General features: G+C 39.6%; 1 protein-coding gene across 1 annotated transcript; it reads right to left on the bottom strand.

Moving 5' to 3' along the window:
- Positions 1-50: 50 nt before the first annotated feature.
- On the bottom strand, positions 51-6,475 carry cdkn1d (cyclin-dependent kinase inhibitor 1D). The gene is made up of 3 exons (XM_037760033.1): positions 6,294-6,475; positions 3,188-3,672; positions 51-3,052 (listed from the first exon to the last, which is right to left on the bottom strand). The coding sequence occupies exons 2-3, from the start codon at positions 3,666-3,668 to the stop codon at positions 2,994-2,996; spliced, it is 540 nt and encodes a 179-aa protein (XP_037615961.1). The 5' UTR covers positions 3,669-3,672; positions 6,294-6,475; the 3' UTR covers positions 51-2,993.
- Between the last annotated feature and the right edge of the window lie 13,125 nt (positions 6,476-19,600).

The raw sequence follows: 19,600 nt of genomic DNA, 5'->3' as shown, positions 1-19,600 counted from the left end.
AACACTTAGAAACAGAGCGGGAACAAAAACTTCAGACCAGTATTTTGTAGTTTGTATCAATCTCAGTCATTCTTTTTATTATTTTGAGCACGCTATAAGAAATCAACAATATGAAGGCAACCGTGCACCAACAATCCAGCAATATATTTTCTTTACAATTATTATCAAAAAGGATATGATTCTGATCCCATACAAATACACTTCTTACATGTTGCAAGGGAACATAAACAAGATTTAAATTACAATAAAATTCTTACAAATGTTGTACAAAGATTATCATACATTCATGCATAAACAAAGTTACAACAAAAAAAACAAACGCTAGTACGCTACACTTCGATATAGCTGCGACAGGTGATTCAGGAAAGCGAAGTTTGACAGTGAGACACTAACCAGTCAATCTCAATATTTATCATTTGAGTTTTCATTGATTTATTTTTTCCACCGAACAGACTTGAGGAAGACTAAAAAGGCTACAAAAAACGTAATGAACACATAGAAACTGTGTCCAACAGTGTGATTTGAGGAAAAACATTTTTTTATTCATTTAAAATGTGATAATCTGTGCCTGAGTTTCTCAGTCAGTTTTTGTTTTTTTGGATGTTTTTTTTTGTTTTTTTTAAAGATTACCATAAAAAATATCTCTCTTGTCAACAATGTTTAAAGTAGTGCAAAGATATAGTTTCAGAAATAACACAATTAGTTAGTTATACCAAAAAACAACTTAGGGGATTTAAAATTATTTCCCTACATAACAAATGATACAAACTCAAAATAAGTTAATATAGACTTTGAAAGTTTCGTCTGAGAAGATCGGTGCACACAAACATTGTTTCACACACACACAAACAAACACACAGATAAGTTGACAAAAACAATTTCAAATAGCCATGTTGGCTATTTTTAGATCTGTGAAATATCGCGTTGTTGAGCCATGAAAGAACAACATGATTATGAACAACTGCTTTCATGCAGATTCTTCGCAGAGACTGAGGCGGTTTGTTCATGAAAGAGAGACTTGGAGACTTTAAAGGGGGTGCAGACAAAAGAGTGTCTGAATCGCTGGCCACTTGTCTGGCTGGAGAAATCCTTTGATCCAGAAGACATTTGTGGTGAAGGTTCCCTTATTAAAGTTTGTCCCTTTCCCCCCCCCACCCCCACCACTATTCCTCTGTCTATTTATGGGGGAGACAACAAAAGCCGCCTCCCCCCCCCTGAGGGACCCGTTTCCTCTGCTCGGAGCTGGGCCCCGTTCTGACACACTGACTCTTTTACCTGATGTGAAACTCGACAGCTTTTACCACAACAAAATTATCAGACATCCCCCCCCTCCAACCTCCCTTGTTTCTGTCTCTCCGTCTCTCTTTCGCCTGTAGACGCAAACAACCTCAGCTACATTGGTTTTTCTTGTTTGTTTTACTGAATCACTTCATGAGGTAGTAAGAGTGGATTAATCCAGGTTATGGCTTTTCATCCATATAGAAATGAGAATGACTGTAGGTTTAGGGGTAAAAAGTATCTTATTTGAGTCACCAAAACTGTTAGTTGAGCAGTTATGGTGTGTTTACACGATATATTCGAAGATCTTGACATGTTTGAGACCTTCCGTGACCCATGACTGATCCCGCCAAACAGTGAGCGACTTGTATTAATGACGTGCGTCTAATTTTAATGGCACAGCAATTTCTCTTTGGTTCAACTGCCTCAGCTGCCACGACTGTTATAAAACCTCAAGATAAACAGCAAACCAACGCATTCATACACAAAACACTTCTATGCATATGTACACAAACACTTATAGAATGGCACAGGGAAAAGTGAAGCAGTTCGACTCTTCATATGAAAGAAATTACCAAAAGCAGAACCAAAAGTTTTGGATTCCTTTGAGCTGCAACACGGTGATAAAACGCTACAATCCCTTCAAGGAGAAAAGAGGTGTGTTTAACACTTACAAGGGGGACGTCACATGGAGACAGAGTGGAAAAATGCTACATTATAAGCATAAAGCTGACAATATACAACTAAATAAGATATGTTCTGGTCTGTTGCCCAAACAAATATAGATTTTTTTACAGCCCCATTATGCAAATAATGCAAATTGTAAAGGGGGATGTGATTTGTATATTTTTGTTAAATATATGGCCAATATCTTTAAGTGGCAACGGTGGAGTGTATATAACCTATAATGACTTATAGTCTAAGGCAGAATTTGGGTGCAATGGCACAGGTTTCTACAAACACTTCATTTTACCTCGTTTTACACATTGCTTTCATTTTTTTTCTTTTTTTTTTGACGATGATCTAGCATCGTGAATAATAAATAAATAGTCACATAGGAATTTGAGTCACTGTTGTACAGGTACGGCAGCATTACCTCATTGCTTAACCTCCACCGTTGACCTTTGCCCTGGAGCTAATCACAGTCGCGCTGCTAAATTCTGAGCCCTTCGGTGAGGTTTTGACCCCCGGCTTGACTCGTGCTATAGGAGCCCTGGGGGGAGACTAAAGGCTAAGTGTGGAGCGAGGCCAGGAATAGTAACTCATCTAATCAAAACCCTCTTATGACTTTTAGCAAGAGGGAGAAAAAAAGGTTGAGGTCAAATACTATCCGAGGCCCGTTCAGAAGAAAATGAACCTCTTAAAACTAGAGCCTGCTTTCTGTTATTAAGAGTGCATTCACAATCATTTCACAGTATAGTAAAAAGCTGAGGAAAACAGTATATAGAACATATATAATATTTACAACTATCAACAAGAACCGTTCCTAAAAGTCTGAGGTTGATCAACCAGGAAAATGGTAGCTTCCTTGTGCTGAACATTTAAGGTATATGGTGTTGGAGGAGTTTTTAAGCCCATGCTGGATGAGCTTGTGGACAGTCAGTTGCAATTTGCTACATATATATATATACATATATGACACATATCTATGTGAGGTGATGTGTGGAGGGATGTCGACCACTAAGTGATCCTCCACTGGTTCTCGTTGTGCTTCTCTACTGCCGAGAAGATGCTTTGTAATGCAGAAGCTTGCTCTTCTTCACCTTGTAGAAATCTGCAGGGTGAAAGAAGACATTGCAAAGTCAGGAAAAAATACCTCCAGACAGTCTCGTAACTAAAATATGCCCAAGTTTTGGTGTCGATTTATGATTAAAAGAAGATGTGACAACATCGAACTCATGCGACTGACCTGTGATGGTAGACTGTCTGCGTTTTCCTTGCCGTTGGATCCGGTAGCACCCCTTTGTGGTCACCTCCAGGTACTCGTCCCCAGACCCGCACGAGCTGCTGTACCCCGGGGAACTCTCGTCCGACAAAGACGACGTCCGCCTTTTGGCCGTCGGACGCGGCGCTGCCCTAATCGTGCAGCTGCGGTAAAACGCCGGTACGTCCTGGTACCTGAGCTCCTCCCATTCAATGTGGGAGGAGTCCTCTCCTGGCATTTCGCTCTGGAAATCGAAGTTCCAGCGCTTGTTGGCCGCCTCCACGTTCGTGCAGAGCAGCCGCTGGAAGTCCTTCTGCAGCTGCTGGTGGTCCACGGGCCCGAAGAGGTTCCTCCGCACCGGCCCCACCTTCATCTCCAAGTCCTCAATGCCCCCCAGGCGTGAGAGCTCGGGGTTATCCGCCGTAGCTGGTCCTGCTGTTGGTGTTGATGGAGCGGCCATCGCCATGTACCTGACGGAGAACAAACACGAAGTGTTAGAGGAAGGTCAGAGGTTGAGTGTTGGGCCTGCAGAGTTTCATTGAGGTGTGATCTGGGTTTTTTACACCAGCAGTATCGGCTCTCCTGGGCGCCTTTTGTGTTTTATGTGATCAAACACACGTGTGCCCTAACCCGCTGAGTAATTACTGCAGCAACAGGTAACTGAACCAACACCAAATAAATCACCAACAGAATTCCCTGCCCTGCCGTGTCAACGTGAACATGACTCTCCACCTGCTCTGGTGTCTGCCAGTCAAAGGTCGACACTCAAGGTCAGTGGGTCACATTGAGAAAAAGCCCATGTGAGGAATGTTTCCCACATACCCACATTTAATTAGAGCAATACTGTTGAATTCTGCACATGTAATTGATATTCTATCACCCTTCTCCACAGCCTGCACCATCTCTATATAGAGCGAGATATAGCTTTCCATATAGGTGGATCATAACCACATCCCTTGCTGATTCTCTCTGAGCCTCAGTGCTTTATCAGCTGTGTGTAGGCAGTAAAAGAAGCAGATATGTGTTTTCTGGGATGGGCAGTGGCTACTATAGAGCTGAGAGATGTATGGTTCTGCTGCTGATACTATATGAGGTCTAAAATGTATTTTCCCGATCTGAAATGTTGCAAACTTGCACCGATTTCTAGACTAATTTGACTGAGTTAACTCAATAACAAGTGCCTCTGTCAGTTTGGCTCTCAAATCAACATTATTTATGCTTTTTTTTCCTCTCTAAGACCTTATACCAACAAAACACTGGATTACCAATTTAGCAAAGTAGGTCACGGCCCCTCAAGGTTCCCCCTTTAGGTAATTTCAACTGGTTTCAACAGGATTAACTGTAAATGTGTGTAATGATATGCATCACTAACAAACAATATTAAATACTTTGATATGGGCTTGCTTCTATATATTTATCTGTTAATCTAAAGCCCTGTTTGTATAGAGGGCCTGTGTCAAAACCTTGTAATTACACGGTTCATATTATAGCTCAATAAATTTGCATCTCATCAGATGATCACAAAGTAAGTTGTGGACAAAGGGTGTGGGAAGCTGAGAAGGGGCCCCACAGTGGGCTAATCCAGCCCTGCCCCAATAACCTCTAGTTTAGAAAGAGATTGGACAAAAATACCAATAATTATGGACATAATATTGTCACATTCTGGGCCATTCATTATATCTGCGTGATTAGATCAAACACAGAAAGGAGATGTAATGACTTTTAGCAACAACAACATCATATCAGCCCAAGATCTGGCTGCACAAACAGCCCAGAGGAGGCTGAGAGGAGGAGCAGAGTGTTGTGCAACTGTTTGACACCTACAGGATATATAGCTAGGAAGAGCACTTTCACCACTCAAACATCCTGTAATTTTACTATGTCTGTCCTACTCCTATAATCTGTTAAAACCATGTGCTGGAAACCACAGCAGGCGACACATTCAAACACTTTCTTAAGTGCGTAATCACCAACAATAATAGATTTAATACGCACAACTTCCTCCTTTATGTTTCCTTATAGAGCTGGATTAATATCGAAAGACTAAAACATAAAACCATAGTAGCTTTTTTTTCTACCAACTCTCTCTCTCTCTCTCTCTCTCTCTCTCTCTCTCTCTCTCTCTCTCTCTCTCTCTCTCTCTCTCTCAATTCAATTCAATTCAATTCAATTTGCTTTATTGGCATGACTGTCAGTCAGGTGAACAATATTGCCAAAGCGTAAATTCAATAATAAATAAAAGTAAAAAAAAGAACAAAATAAAAACAAAAACATATATATATATATATATATATATACATATATACAATTCATTAAGCAAATTACAATATATAGATATTAAAAAGAACATTCATGTAAATGGAAGAAAACAATAAAGAAGTCATTCGTGTTTGTTGTGTCAATAAAAAAATAATAACAATCTGTCGCAATATCAAAAGATAAATGTAAAAAAACAAAAAAACGTCTCTCTCTCTATCTCTCTATCTCTCTCTCTCTCTCTCTCTCTCTCTCTCTCTCTCAGTGAGAGTTGTTTGTGTGGAGGATGAAGTGGGCGCGGTCGGTGCGCAGATATCAGGTTACTGCGGAGGGTGTCACCACTTGCAGAAAAACCTTCATTATCTAACCCCAAACTTTAACTTTACCTACAGTTAAAAATGCACCAACTATCTCTGCAACCACAACAACAAATAATCGTACAACGTTGAACAAAACAACACCATAAGGTCCACTCAGAGGCGGAGTAAAGATAGTGTAAAGTGCGTAGTAAAACGTGTTGACGCAGTTAGAGTTAGTGCAGGATGTGGGTCAATGAGATGCGACACTAACAGTCCGCATGTTGTCTGCGCACTATAACACTCATATTACACACACAACATCCACGTAATAATAACTTGAATATTACCAACAACAAACTAGTATTAATGGACATTTATGACTGTTTGTTAAGACTGGCAAAGCGGTCACTAAAACTGCGTCAACTTTAGTTTCCACGTCTCCAGACAAAACTCAAATAAACCCAAACAAGAACGCGTGAACAAATAAACTATAATAACATAAAGACAAGAAAAAATAAATATTATTTTCCTCTTACCATCAGCGTCAATATGTCAAAGTATTCAAAGCGTTTCGACCACAAACTGCGCACAGTTCATCCAGTCTTAGAGGAATACAATGTGTTCCTGACAGCCAAACAAGTGTCACGTTGAGAGGTTTTAGTCGCCACTGCCCACGGGAGGGTCCTGCGTGTCCCCTTATCTGCTGGTCTTGTTTGCACTGGGCTCTAAAGACAGCGGGGACGTCCTACTAGAGGACTCCGTCACGTGGTCTCCGTCAAAACAGTCCCAGTTGGAGCGCAGCCAGGAGGCGAACACCGATACTATGAATTCTGACGACAAGTAAACGCAACACAAGCTACAGTTGCATACTGTTTATGTACAGTCTGTGGTTGCAATGCTGCGAAAGTGTGCAGAAAAACTATCCAAAATGCATTAAAAGAAGAAGAAAAATAATATACCTGCATTCAATGCAACGTTATTGTGAATTTAGGTTATTAATAATGATTAGAAAGCTACAGTTACATACTTTTTATGTACAGTCTGTGGTTGCATTGCTGCAAAAGTGGCCGAAAACTATCCAAAATGCATGAAAAGAAGAAGAAAAATAATACACCTGCATTCAATGCAACGTTATTGTGAATTTAGGTTATTAATAACAAACATAATATATCCTTAAAAATGTTAGAGGAAAATGTTGTACTTTTTTCTGTTAAAGCTACAGTTGCATACTTTTTTATGTACAGTCTGTGGTTGCATTGCTGCAGAAGTGCGCAGAAAACTATCCAAAATGCATGAAAAGAAAAAAGATTACCTGCATTGTGCAATGTTATCTGAATTTAAGTTATTCATAATGATTATAAAGCTACAGTTGCATACTTTTTATGTACAGTCTGTGGTTGCATTGCTGCAAAAGTGTGCATCTAAAATGCATAAAAAGAAAAAAAAACAATACACCTGCATTCAATGCAACGTTATTGTGAATTTAAGTTATTAATAGTGATTATAAAGCTACAGTTGCATACTTTTTATGTACAGTCTATGGTTGCACTGCTGCAAAAGAGTGCATCTAAAATGCATAAAAAGAAAGAAAACAAAATACACCTGCATTTAATGCAACGTTATTGTGAATTTAGGTTATTAATAATGATTATAAAGCTACAGTTGCATACTTTTTATGTACAGTCTGTGGTTGCATTGCTGCAAAAGTGCCCAGAAAACTATCCAAAATGCATGAAAAGAAAACAAAATAATTTACCTGCATTCAATGCAACGTTTGTGAATTTAGGTTATTAATAATGATTATAAAGCTACAGTTGCATACTTTTTATGTACAGTCTGTGGTTACATTGCTGCAAAAGTGCGCAGAAAACTATCCTATACTAACTATAAATGCATGAAAAGAAAAAAAATATATACCTGCATTTGATGCAACCTTATTGGGAATTTAGGTTATTAATAATGATTATAAAACTACAGTTGCATACTTTTTATGTACAGTCTGTGGTTGCATTGCTGCAAAAATTCCCAGAAAACTATCCAAAATGCATGAAAAGAAAACAAAATAATTTACCTGCATTCAATGCAACGTTTGTGAATTTAGGTTATTAATAATGATTATAAAGCTACAGTTGCATACTTTTTATGTACAGTCTGTGGTTACATTGCTGCAAAAGTGCGCAGAAAACTATCCTATACTAACTATAAATGCATGAAAAGAAAAAAAATATATATACCTGCATTCGATGCAACCTTATTGGGAATTTAGGTTATTAATAATGGTTATAAAGCTACAGTTGCATACTTTTTATATACACACTGTGGTTGCATTGCTGTAAAGGTGTGCAGAAAACTATCCAAAATGCATGCAAAGATTTTTTTTTACCTGCCTTCAATGCAACGTTATTGTGAATTTAGGTTATTAATAATTATTAGAAATCCTTTCTTACCCTCTTATCATGATGCTACAATCCTCTGATTCAGTGTGTGTGCTCCTGGTCCAGACCTGTTGCTCCTGCACTCTCCCTACTCTTCCTTCGGCGGGAAAAGTACAAGTAGGTCAAATATCTTGGCAATGGCGGCAATTTCCCCTTCACCCTTAAATGTGACATACATTCTCGTGTAGGGTTCTTGCGTCACATTTAGTTTGGCACCCTGCCAACATCCCAAAGTCACGTTGAACTGCAACGTGAGCGGGAAATCACAGCTCCATCTTGACTTCTCCTCCTATAGGTTTACATCCACCCTATAGGTCCATGGGGTGGAGAGAAAAGCACTCCAATGCCCTGAATGCCAAGATGATGTACATTATGGCTGCTCATGGGAGAAGTGAGGAGGAAACATTGTTATTCTCTCTTTATAACTGGAAAAAAAGAGTTTATGACTTCTTGACCTCCTAATTGACTTAATGCCTTGAAATGATGCATCAGAATCAAATGAAGCAATACTGAAATTTAGATTAGTTTCTACAGCTCAAAGAAAAAACATATTATCAGCAACAGGTTAGATAATGGTTTAAGTCATTTTTAAGCAAAAAATGCCAAACATTCCCCAGTCCCAGCATCTCAAATGTGAATACTTGCTGTTTTTTCTTTAATTATAAACTGAATATATTTAGGTTTTGGACTCTTTGTCGGACACAATAAAGCATTTTAATGAAATTTGATTGATTTGAATTGAATTGAATTGATTGAATTTGAGATTTTTCCCTGATTAATCAATTAAATGAAAAGAAATCATCAGATTAATCGATGATGAAAATTTAAAGTGACAATGTATCTAATTTTCCCATCTTTTAAAGTAGATTATTGATTAATTTAATCACTGAGTATTACATTTCACTCTTTCCTTTCTTACATTACACTTTTTTTGTCATCAAACTCTTTTGTAATATCTTTATTTCCAATTCTTGAATGACTGCTCGTCAGCCTTTGTTTATTACATCATGTTCACTTCCCATAACCCTTCCAACACCTATTATGACACATTTCTTTCTTCCCATTATGAAATACTGGCTCTTCTTTCCTACTGTATTTGAGAAAGAGATCCTCCTCTTTCTTATTATTACATGAGATTCTCCTCCTTATTATTACATAGGCTCTCTGTGTATTACATGGGTAGCCTGTTGTTTGCATAGCTTTTCAGTGACGAGTCATTTGAGAGGCCTGCTGGCCGGCCAACGCCCCTCACTCAGAAAGGTTATTCCAGGTTTTACACTTACTTACTTACTATTTTTATACATTAGTCAACATCTGGACTGCCTCATACCAGTAATGTTTTCCCTGCGCAGACACTGCAAATATAGGCCAACGTTTCTGCAAGTGGTTTATGAGATGCACTGCTTTAATAATGTCATAGCAGGTAGTAGAGGGGCCATTGTTTGTGTGCTCTGTGTGTGGCAGAGCTTCGAAGAAATTACGTCACCACTGTGGAATGTGGCTTTCTAGGAAAAAGCTATTTTCACATTCTTATCCTAAGTCCAGGGCAGTTCAGCACAAGACTCAAAGCAAACAACAATTGAAATACAAACACTTGACTTTTTAAAAAGCAAGACCCGCTGTAAAGTTGGGTTAGGATTAGTTACACTAGGTTTGGTTTAGGGAAACATTGTGGTTTGGGTTAAAATGACTTTGTTGTTAAGGTCAGGGGAGCTTTATCATCATGGTGACAATAACAAACACTTGGTAAAAGTTAATATGACGATGACTGTCGGTAGGAAACTGGAACAGCAGCCTCTCAAGTTAAAGTTGAATGTTTTGTTGACCCATCCATCAACCTGTCACAAACTTTGCAAGTATAAAGCCAAGACACGTTATCATTACACCTTTTAATAAGCATAGACACGATGAAACGCTTAAACATGGAGGAAAGCGACGTTTCAATCTGCTCTGGAGGACAGAGGACAGGAGGAAGGACTGATACTGACTGAAGTCTGTGTTCTTCAGTCTTTATAAACTTCACTTAGTATTTTCATGTCAGGAATACGATTTATTTTATTAACATTTTACATTGTTTCCAGTGAGATATTAAGGAGTTTATATGGTGGCTTTACTGTTGTAAACTCTACTGTTGCTGCTCTAGAAACAACATTTTGCCTAATTATATTTTAAATACACTATATGTATATGTATAGCTAATATGCACACTTCAATATTTGTTTATTTATCGCAAGTCATATCGTCATCGCAATATTGAACAGTGTTATTGCACATGGCAGATGTTCCTCATATGGTGCAGGCCTAGTGTGAAAGGATGCCCCTTGCGTAGTATGAGAGTTGTGTGGAAGAGTTTCAGTACCAGTTCTAGTGCTCCCCCTTTGTACAGCGTGGCTGACAAAAGTCAACAGTAAGTAATATTCTTATTAGGAATAAATTTGCCTCCTGCGTGAGCTGTGCATTGCTGAGTAGGTTAGGCCTACGCTATTGTATTTTAACATCGGTCATAATGGTGGTACTTGGAGTGCCAAATATTTTATGAGATGGTACTTGGTGAAAAAAGTTTGAGAACCACTGGTTTATGAGATGCACTGCTTTAATAATGTCATAGCAGGTAGTGGAGCGGTCATTGTTTGTGTGCTCTGTGTGTGACAGAGCTTCGAAGAAATTACGTCACCACTGTGGAATGTGGCTTTCTAGGAAAAAGCTGTTTTCACATTCTTATCATACGTTCAAGGCAGCTCAGCACAAGACTCAGAGCAAACAAACAATTTCACCATATGCTTCCAGTGTGTTTCACAAAAATGCATAAATCTCAACCTTGGACTTAATTTAATTAATTTCTGAATGGTAAGGGACTGTATGAAAATTATTGAGGTACCTTATACTTGACTTTTTAAAAAGCAAGACCTAAACAATATACTGTATCAACGAGTCCACCAAATTAAAGAAAATACGTTGTTAGAACGACACAGAGAACAGATCTGACACCTCATCAGCAGGATGACATCATGTGTTTGTGCCTTCCAAAACCGTTCCACAAACCACAGTTGAAAAATAAATATGTTTTTATGATGTGACAACACCACTGTATGACCTAGGTTTGGTTAGGATTAGTCACACTAGGTTTGGTTTAGGGAAACATTGTGGTTTAAAATGACTTCGTCGTTAAGGTCAGGGGAGCTTTATCGTCATGGTGACAATAACAAACACCTCGTGAAGGTTAGGGAACAATCTTGGTAATGTGACGATGACTGTCGGACTGTAGGAAACGGGAAAGGAACGGCGGCCTCTCATGTTAAAGTTGGATGTTTTGTTGACCCATCAACCTGTCACTCTATAACAGCATCACCTTACTTCCCGTCATAATTACTGCATGTTTTCAGACGTTAGGGGTGCAATTAGCAATTGCCAAAAACATAAAAGCAAACCAAAAAGTAAGGGCTGCTGTTGGCGAATGAAAAAATGGTGCGTTCTTTCCATCCCTACTAACTATAAAGATATTATGGTTCAACGTATCACATATCTTGCAAAAAGTTTATTTTTTTGTGAGTTTTCCTACGAATGTCCAGCAACGCGCGTCACACGTGTCAATTTACGCTCGTTTCATACGTACAGTCTTTTCAAAATAAACTTCCGTCTTCACAGGAAACAACTTGGTTGGGTTTAGGCAACAAAACTACTTAGTTAGGTTTAGGAAAAGATCGTGGTTTGGGTTAAAGTAACTCTGGAAGTGGCGTAACTTAAGTACAGAAGTTACTTGACAGATAAATAAATATTGACTTCTGGTTTCACACGGGGCATAAACACCGGTCTTCTGGGCGAAAGTCGCTCTATATACTTCCTGGTTCACGATTAGGTGGATTATATACAAATTGATTTCATGGAATATATACGAATTATAGTGCATTACTTTTCGTAGGTACGAACGGTGTATGAGAACAGCCTGTGTAGTTTAACTAGCTATAGTTAATGTAATTGTCAAGTAGAAAATAAAGCCCTGATACAGAGACACTATAGTTGTCCTCTGCATATGACTAAATGCACCTTTATGTGCACACAAAAATACATAACCTTCCCCTTTTCTGACCCCCCTAATAATTTCCGTACAGTCCCTAAATCAAACAAAGATGTGATGATAGTTCCTGGATGATCTGCTCCTCCGCTGACATCAGCACAAACTCTTATTGTTTTCTTACGTGCTGTGTTATTTTAGGTCTCTCCCATCGTGATACATAATAGTCAATTAGGGTTGTGCCCCAGTTCCCTAAATCCCTACTAATCTGTGTGTCAAGAGGCCTTTATACACATGTCATATTTGAGGATTCATCAGCAGACAATGAAGCCTCAGCAGCATGATCCCTCACTGTTTTGTCAGCTCTCCGACCCGTATTTACTGTCAGCTTATCATTCGACATTACATCTCCTAATCCTCTTCTTGTTGTCTACAGTGCTGTGTGTGTTTTGGTGTGCCCCCCCGCTTCCTCCTCCCATCCTTAATCCTGTGCTGTATTACAGTTTGTTACAGTCATTAAGCCCATTGTCTTCCCTCCACGGTCAGTGCCCTTTGAATACATCAGCTTGTTTGTAAAACAACAGTCACACAGTAGCCTACAATGTGACTCAGGTCAGAAGACGACGTGCTGGGGAACTGTCACGGTGGGTCTTGTGCTTGCGGAAAAAAAAATCAATTCAGCTCTTTTCATTCAAATGTTACTGATTCACTGGGTCGTAAAACAAACAAAGGACACAACAGAGAAGCCATTAAGAAGCTGACTACACACACATCCTACAACTGCAGGCAAGGTTTTACAAATGTATGCAGTTTGTTAATCAGTTGGAAATGATTTATAACGTTATGGTGTTTGGAAGATATTTATCAGATAAGAGAGAGAAATAATAATACAAATATAGCTTGACAAAGCCGTATGGAAGGATGCTGCTCAGTGATGATTACTATCATGTATTCCTGTTAGGAAAGCTTATGAAAAGTGAACTAAAGGTAACTAAAGGTAGGTGGAATCGATATGATAAGTGGCGGAAGAAATACTCAGATCTTTTATTTAAGTAAAAAAGTACAAATATCGCAGTCTAAAAATACTCCATTACAAGTAAAAGTCCTGAATTCAGAATGCTACTTAAGTAAAAGTACAGAAGTATTATCAGAAATATTATGTTATACTGTTTTTATCACTAACAAATACATTTTAATCAATTTAGATACTTTATATACTACTGGGTAATTTAGTAGTACAGTACTGCATCATATTATAAAAACATATCATATGTTTTTTTTATGTAAAAAGTAACTAGTAACTAAAGTTATAAAATAAATGAAGTGAAGTAAAAAGTACAATGAGATGTAATGGAGTAGAAATATTAGGTAGCAGAAATTGAAAATACTCAAGTAAAGTACAAATACCTCAAAATTGAACTTAAGTACAGTACTGGAGTAAATGTAATTAGTTATATTCCACCACTGAATATGATTTAGATTTAGAGTTAGAGAAGATTGATGCCACTCTCATGTCCGTATGCTGAATATGAAGCTGGAGCCAGCAGCTGGTTATCTTATCTTAGAATAAAGACTGATGTTGCTGGAATCGAGATGAAACAGCTAGCCTGTCTCTCTCCAAATTTAACTAAATCTGTCTACCAGCACCTCTAAAACTCACAAAGTGACACTTCAAATCTCAGTTGTATAACCTGCACAAAAAACGAAGCATTAAAACAACAAATTGTGGTTTTAATTAATGTGATGACACAGTACAACAACTACAATACAACCGTAACCGCCTAATATCATTAGTAATGCTTACTGCATTACAGCGTTGCTTTGAAATGTTTGGTTTCACTCCGGATGAGACAGAGGTTTCAGAAAGCTGCAGGTCAAAGGTCATTAGCTAAACCAGAACCTTGAAACTGAGAGTTTGGTGCCGAAGGCGCTCTTCAGTGAAACACCGAGAGGATGTACAGTGCCTACCATATGCCAGTCTCATTTCAGCAGGAAGTGTCTGCGGTGAAGGAGGAAGTTGTGATGGAGAGACAGGGGAGAGGAAGTTGTTGGTTCACAGGTGCAGTGTGGGGGTTTCCACATCCTTTCTGCCCCTCAGTTGCGGAGGCAAATACTGAGAAGGGGCTCGCCACAGAGAGTAGATTGTTTACGTCAATCGGGATTTACTGACGCACCACAACAAATTCCGAGCAAGGAGAAGAAGAGAGACATTATGAGGAAACGCGGTGCGGTTAAATGGCAAAATGACAGAGAATTACAGCGAGATAGCAGCAGAATTGAAAATGAAACAGTGTCAGCACATCATTCAGGCGAGCTTTCAGAGCTGTCTGCTAACGGGTGGTTTGAGAGATGAATGGCCTTACACTTGCTGCTTCACTTGTAAACACTGGAAACATCACTTATCACCTTGACGCAGCTCATCCATACACGTTAACACACACACATAGGCACAACAAGCAAACATTCACAGTAGATAGTGATCTGACTCAAAACAAAGTGTGCACGATGATAGCAAAGGATGCCTGTAGGCTATAATAATGCAGACACTATGTTATATTAGGAGTATGGAAAATTAATTGATCAGTAAGCATTGATAAACCACATTTAAATCACTATATTTAAATATGTACACACTGAAATATAGAAATTGTAATGTGATTTAAACAGCAGATGTCTAATCTAGTTATGGTTTGACCTGCAAATCACCAAATCCATTCTTCCAGGGGTATAAATACTGAATGGGGAGTAACTTATAATGCAATTTTTTCTGCTCTTTCATATCTCCAAGTGCGAGCGTTTTGTGAGGTGTAAACTAAATTTGGAACTTTGTACTTTGTGAAGGGGGGATGGGGGAGAAACACGGGGGAATAAAAAAAAGGCAGTGAACCCAAAAATGAAGTCACACATGCACACAGAAAGTAGTACATACGTGGAGTGGGAGGAGTTTCCATGGGAGCATTCGCCCAGCTGTGGAGGCCACAGGTGGGGTTGTGGGGGGAGGAGTGAGTCGTACTCTGATTTCATATGTGTGTGTGTGTGTGTGTGTGTGTGCTTTCTAGGGCAGGGTCTGAAGAAATTTGGGGTGCAGGGAGAGCGAGGCAGCTCGCTGGCAGCTGGATATTGTCAGGGGTTCACCAGGGGAGCTTGCATGTCAGGGTGAACGGGTTTAAGATGAAATGTGCCCAAGGAGACCCTGACTCACTGTGTTTGTTTTTTGGGGGGGGGGTGGGAGTCCTCATGGGCAGGCCTGGGGGGTGCCGGTGTAACATACAGATTGGGGTCTCAGATTTATTTTTCTTTGAGCAGCGGTGGCCAGTGAGTGTGCGTATAGCCCTCGAGTATTTATCTGTAGATGTAAAGCACTTCTTGTTCTTTTGAGAGCAGTCTGTGGTTTGAGGGGATAACACGGCGCTCTATGAAATATTGTTTTTGCAGAGTGTGTTTGTGGGCGAGGGGGAGAGGAGGAGGGGAGGATGGGAGGAGGGGAGGAGGGGAGGGTTTGAAAGGGGCGGGCCGAGGCGGATGTAAGTCAATCCTTTGTTTTCGTCCCTGCATATGTTTTCTGAGGGGGACTTGTTTTGGTCTCACTGAGGTGACTTTGAGACTAGTTCAATGTCAAAACTACAGAGAGAAAGCCACAGCGACACAAAGGAATGTCTGAAATATGAAACATTATGTAAAAGTCAAGCAAATATTGTTTATTCTGACCAAAAAAAATGTATTCTCCCCCACAAAATGCTGCTTTCAAATGAAACCCACTCTCCCCTGATATTAGATATGCTTATTTTAACTCCATTATAACTACAGTAATGATACTAATAATCTTAACTCTCTGAAAAACACTGTATCAGCCATTCATAACTCAGGAGGTTCGTGTCCCGCATCTGTTTCTACTCCGTGCAGCTGAGGTGAAAAGGTGGTGTGCTTCAGCTGATGTGTTTTCGCTCTTATCTACATCTGGGGAACATCTGGTTTGCATCTGGCCCTGGCCTTGTAGTATTGGGCTGTGCATGAGCGTGACAATATGTGTGTGTGTGTGTGTGTGTTTGTGAGAGAAAGGCAAGGAGAGGGCACGGGATATATTTGTGAGTTTGGATGTGTGTGTGTGTGCGTGACTGGCTGGATGAGAGGATGAGTGAGTGAGCAAATGAAAAGAGACAGAAGTATGTGTGTGATTGTGTTACCTAACGTTGCTGTCTGAATATGTGAAAGTCACATATACGAGTGAAAAGCAGGTATTTAGTGCAGTCTGTTCAACACCTGGGACTATCAGAGGATAAATGTGCATGCATGACTTCGCAGTCAGCCTTATCTGTTTGACATTTGTGGGTGGAAAACCTCTTCAGTCTAGTTTCGCTGGTGGAACGATTCCACAGGTGGATGATTTTCAAAAGTCATTGATTAAAGTGTTGAACGCATCATTAAACACAAAAGTAGCGTGATCACGGAGAATCAAAGTTCAGCCAATGACGATATATCTTTTGCCAAATTTCTGCTAGTGAGCAGAGAAGCCTGATAGGCTGGTGCAGAGAGCTCCAGATGATGAGACGTTTCTTTGAAAAGAGGGATAAATGTTGAGGAGATGGAACAGGAGAGGAGAGGAGGGGGGTAGGTATTTGGAGTGCCTGTGTTGGGGGCCCATGGTATTAATGGTAACAGGGCCAGCTGGGCTTATAGGTACAATCCATATGCTGCCATGTGTTTTGTCTGACTGCATGAAACTGTCAAGCTAGAAAGATAGGGAATGATAAAAAAAAAAAGTGGAGGAGGGTCATTGTGTTTCTTATTGATACAAATATATTACACCAATTTTAGGTTGTGTCTAGAAGGTAACCTGCAAATTGCGAAGACTCAGTGCCCGATGACCTATCCTAACCTTAAAGCTGAAGTAGGCGAGATTGGAGCAAATATGATTTAAAAAAGTTATTTTTATAAAACGGTCGCTATCGTGACAGTAGTACATGAAACAGGTAACCTGAAAAAAAAAAAATTTAAAGCCTGTAAACAGAGCCATGAGGAGGTGCAGGAGTGTAGTTATCTCTCAGAACACTTGAATTACAATATGCTGAAAGATTATTATGGAATTTTTGCCCAATGATGCCAAAAATATACTGCCTACTACCACTTTAACCATTCAAGGTCAATGCCTAACCTTAACTCTTCAAGGTCAATGCCTAACCTTAACTAAAGAAAGCAAATTTAGTCTCAATTCAGTGTGTTGGTACATTTACAGTCTAAATTTGAGAACTGTATTTTACATTAAAAAATCTTGCTTGGTGTAACTTAAAAAAAATATAACGTCATTGGCATGAATAACTCCAATGATTTTCAGTTTCCGCTATCTTATTTCTGCAATAACATTGTTTTGTTTTGTTGTTTTTCCTCAGTTCATTGCCTACAGTAGATTTCTCAGGACAAGGAGGTGAGTGTTTGTCTGTAATGAGGCCCCTTCGAGAGACCAGAGAGACGCAGTTCTTTCATTCCTAATTGAAGTGAGTGGGTATGGGGGGTTACATATCTGGATCAGATTCCTTGGAGCTATGATCTGGAACAGTGAGCCTTGAGCGGCCGGTGCTGGCGTGGGCTGGAGAGGCGAAAGGGAGTGCAACCTCTCTATGGCCCAGAATAATGTCTCAATTCTGCCTGGCTGAGCCTCTTCAGTCCTGTTTCACACCACTGAATGGAGAGCTGCACTCTTCACTTAACTTTTTATTTTTCAAGAGTTGTATGTGTATTCCACTCCGGCTGCTTGTCTGTGTGCGTTCACGTGTCATTTTCATTCTATGTGGTTTTAAAATCTGTATGAAAGCAGCAGAGCAAATATGCATGTGTGAAAGTATGTGTGTGTATGAGGGAGTGAGACAGGAAGCAACAAGGGGCCCACTCTCAGCCGCAAGTAGTAGTAGTGACTAAAAAGAGTCCGTATGTAGGGGGAAAATGTGACTGCAGTGTGTGTATATAAACTTGTGTGTATTTAAAACATGAGAGTGAACCTTAACAGCACACCGATGTGAATACATGTGTGAAATGCAGCTTGTGTGAATATATTAACACTATTTGTGGGACAATGTGAACTTCCCCCTCGGGGGGCCCACAGTGGAAACTCATCATGATCTGTGATAACAACAAGGCTGTGCAGAAGTTGATGTTTTGTGGCCTCTCTTTACTCCCAGAAAAAGCCCCAAGCACATGATCAACTAAAAATAAGGACTCACAGCAGAAAACACATCATTTGTTAGTGTCCATGATATCATGTAGAGCTTTAGGCTTCCTTCTGGTGAGCATCATGTGTCTCATGCTGTAACACGGGGTCATGGGTTCCCTGCAGGCTCCATCTCACAGATGCTGGAGCATAGAGAGCCGTTCCTTGGTAGCGACTTAGTTAATCCCATGTTTTGATTCAACTGCTGTCCTCAAACCTCGAGGTTGACTGGCCTTAAGCTTGTGACCAAACATGAAAATACAGCTTTTTTTTAATACAGGGAATACCTACAGTATGTAATGTATAGGTGTGTTATGTAAAAGTGACCTCTTAGAGATCTTAATAAGGTCATCTTTTGTGATTGAGATGAAGTTATTAAGAGTTATTTTTCTATGAATTGCAGTCTGTAGAAATGTCTTAAGTAACAGGTTGAAAATAGTTGACACACTTTTAGGGAAGTCTCAGTGCTCTGTGCATTCATTGAGCTGCGCCATCTGGCGTTGACTAAAAGCTTCAGCCTACGGCTTCAATGAGAATATCATAAAGAGTCACAAAATGTCAGCTCTGAATATGATTCTCAACTTCCAGCCAGGCGATGTGCACTTATAGCTCTCTCTGCTGGTGATCCAGCAGGACTGCAGCTTTAAAGTGGGAAAGACAGTCAGTGAGTGTACTCAACAGGTTTTAAGGTCTTATTCATGAAATCATCTGATTACATGTAAAGATAGTCACGTTCAAGTCAAATAATTAAAAGAAAATCCCCTAAATTGTTTAGTTTGGGGGTTTTACTGTAGAGCAGTGTGATAATTCAGTGGATCTATGTTGACGGCGTCAAACAGGGAGGTCCGTTAAGATGTCAGTTGTCAGGAGAAACAAACTTAGCCGCACCCTCTGAATAATCAAACACAATATATACTGTATGTATAGCCTTCCTTTCAGCACCGTAATCACAGCTTAAAAGAGTACTCTCGCAATTTAGCTCCTGTTAACAGCAGGAACATCCTACTAGAGGAATCAGTCACATGGTTTCTGATTTTAGTCCAAAGTATCGGTCTTACCGAAAAACTTTGGATCCTACATTTCCCATAATGCAACTTATTGTAATAGTATCTCCTCGTTAGAACCTCCCTGCTTGTTTAACGCCCACATCTTTCAAACTTCACAATCCCAGGTTGTAATATGGGCTTTCTTTTA

This window comes from Sebastes umbrosus, chromosome 23 (genome assembly GCF_015220745.1).
Source record: "Sebastes umbrosus isolate fSebUmb1 chromosome 23, fSebUmb1.pri, whole genome shotgun sequence".
Taxonomy (NCBI): domain Eukaryota; kingdom Metazoa; phylum Chordata; class Actinopteri; order Perciformes; family Sebastidae; genus Sebastes; species Sebastes umbrosus.
The sequence above is the reverse complement of the archived record's forward strand: the minus strand, read 5'-3'. Positions and strand labels throughout refer to the sequence as shown.

Bases quoted from the DNA above. Each gene is read 5' to 3' on its own strand.
- cdkn1d (XM_037760033.1), bottom strand. From the start codon at position 3,668: ATGGCGATGGCCGCTCCATCAACACCAACAGCAGGACCAGCTACGGCG. The intron at 3,053-3,187 runs GTCAGTCGCATG...TTCACCCTGCAG, and splicing joins CAGACAGTCTACCATCACAG to ATTTCTACAAGGTGAAGAAG.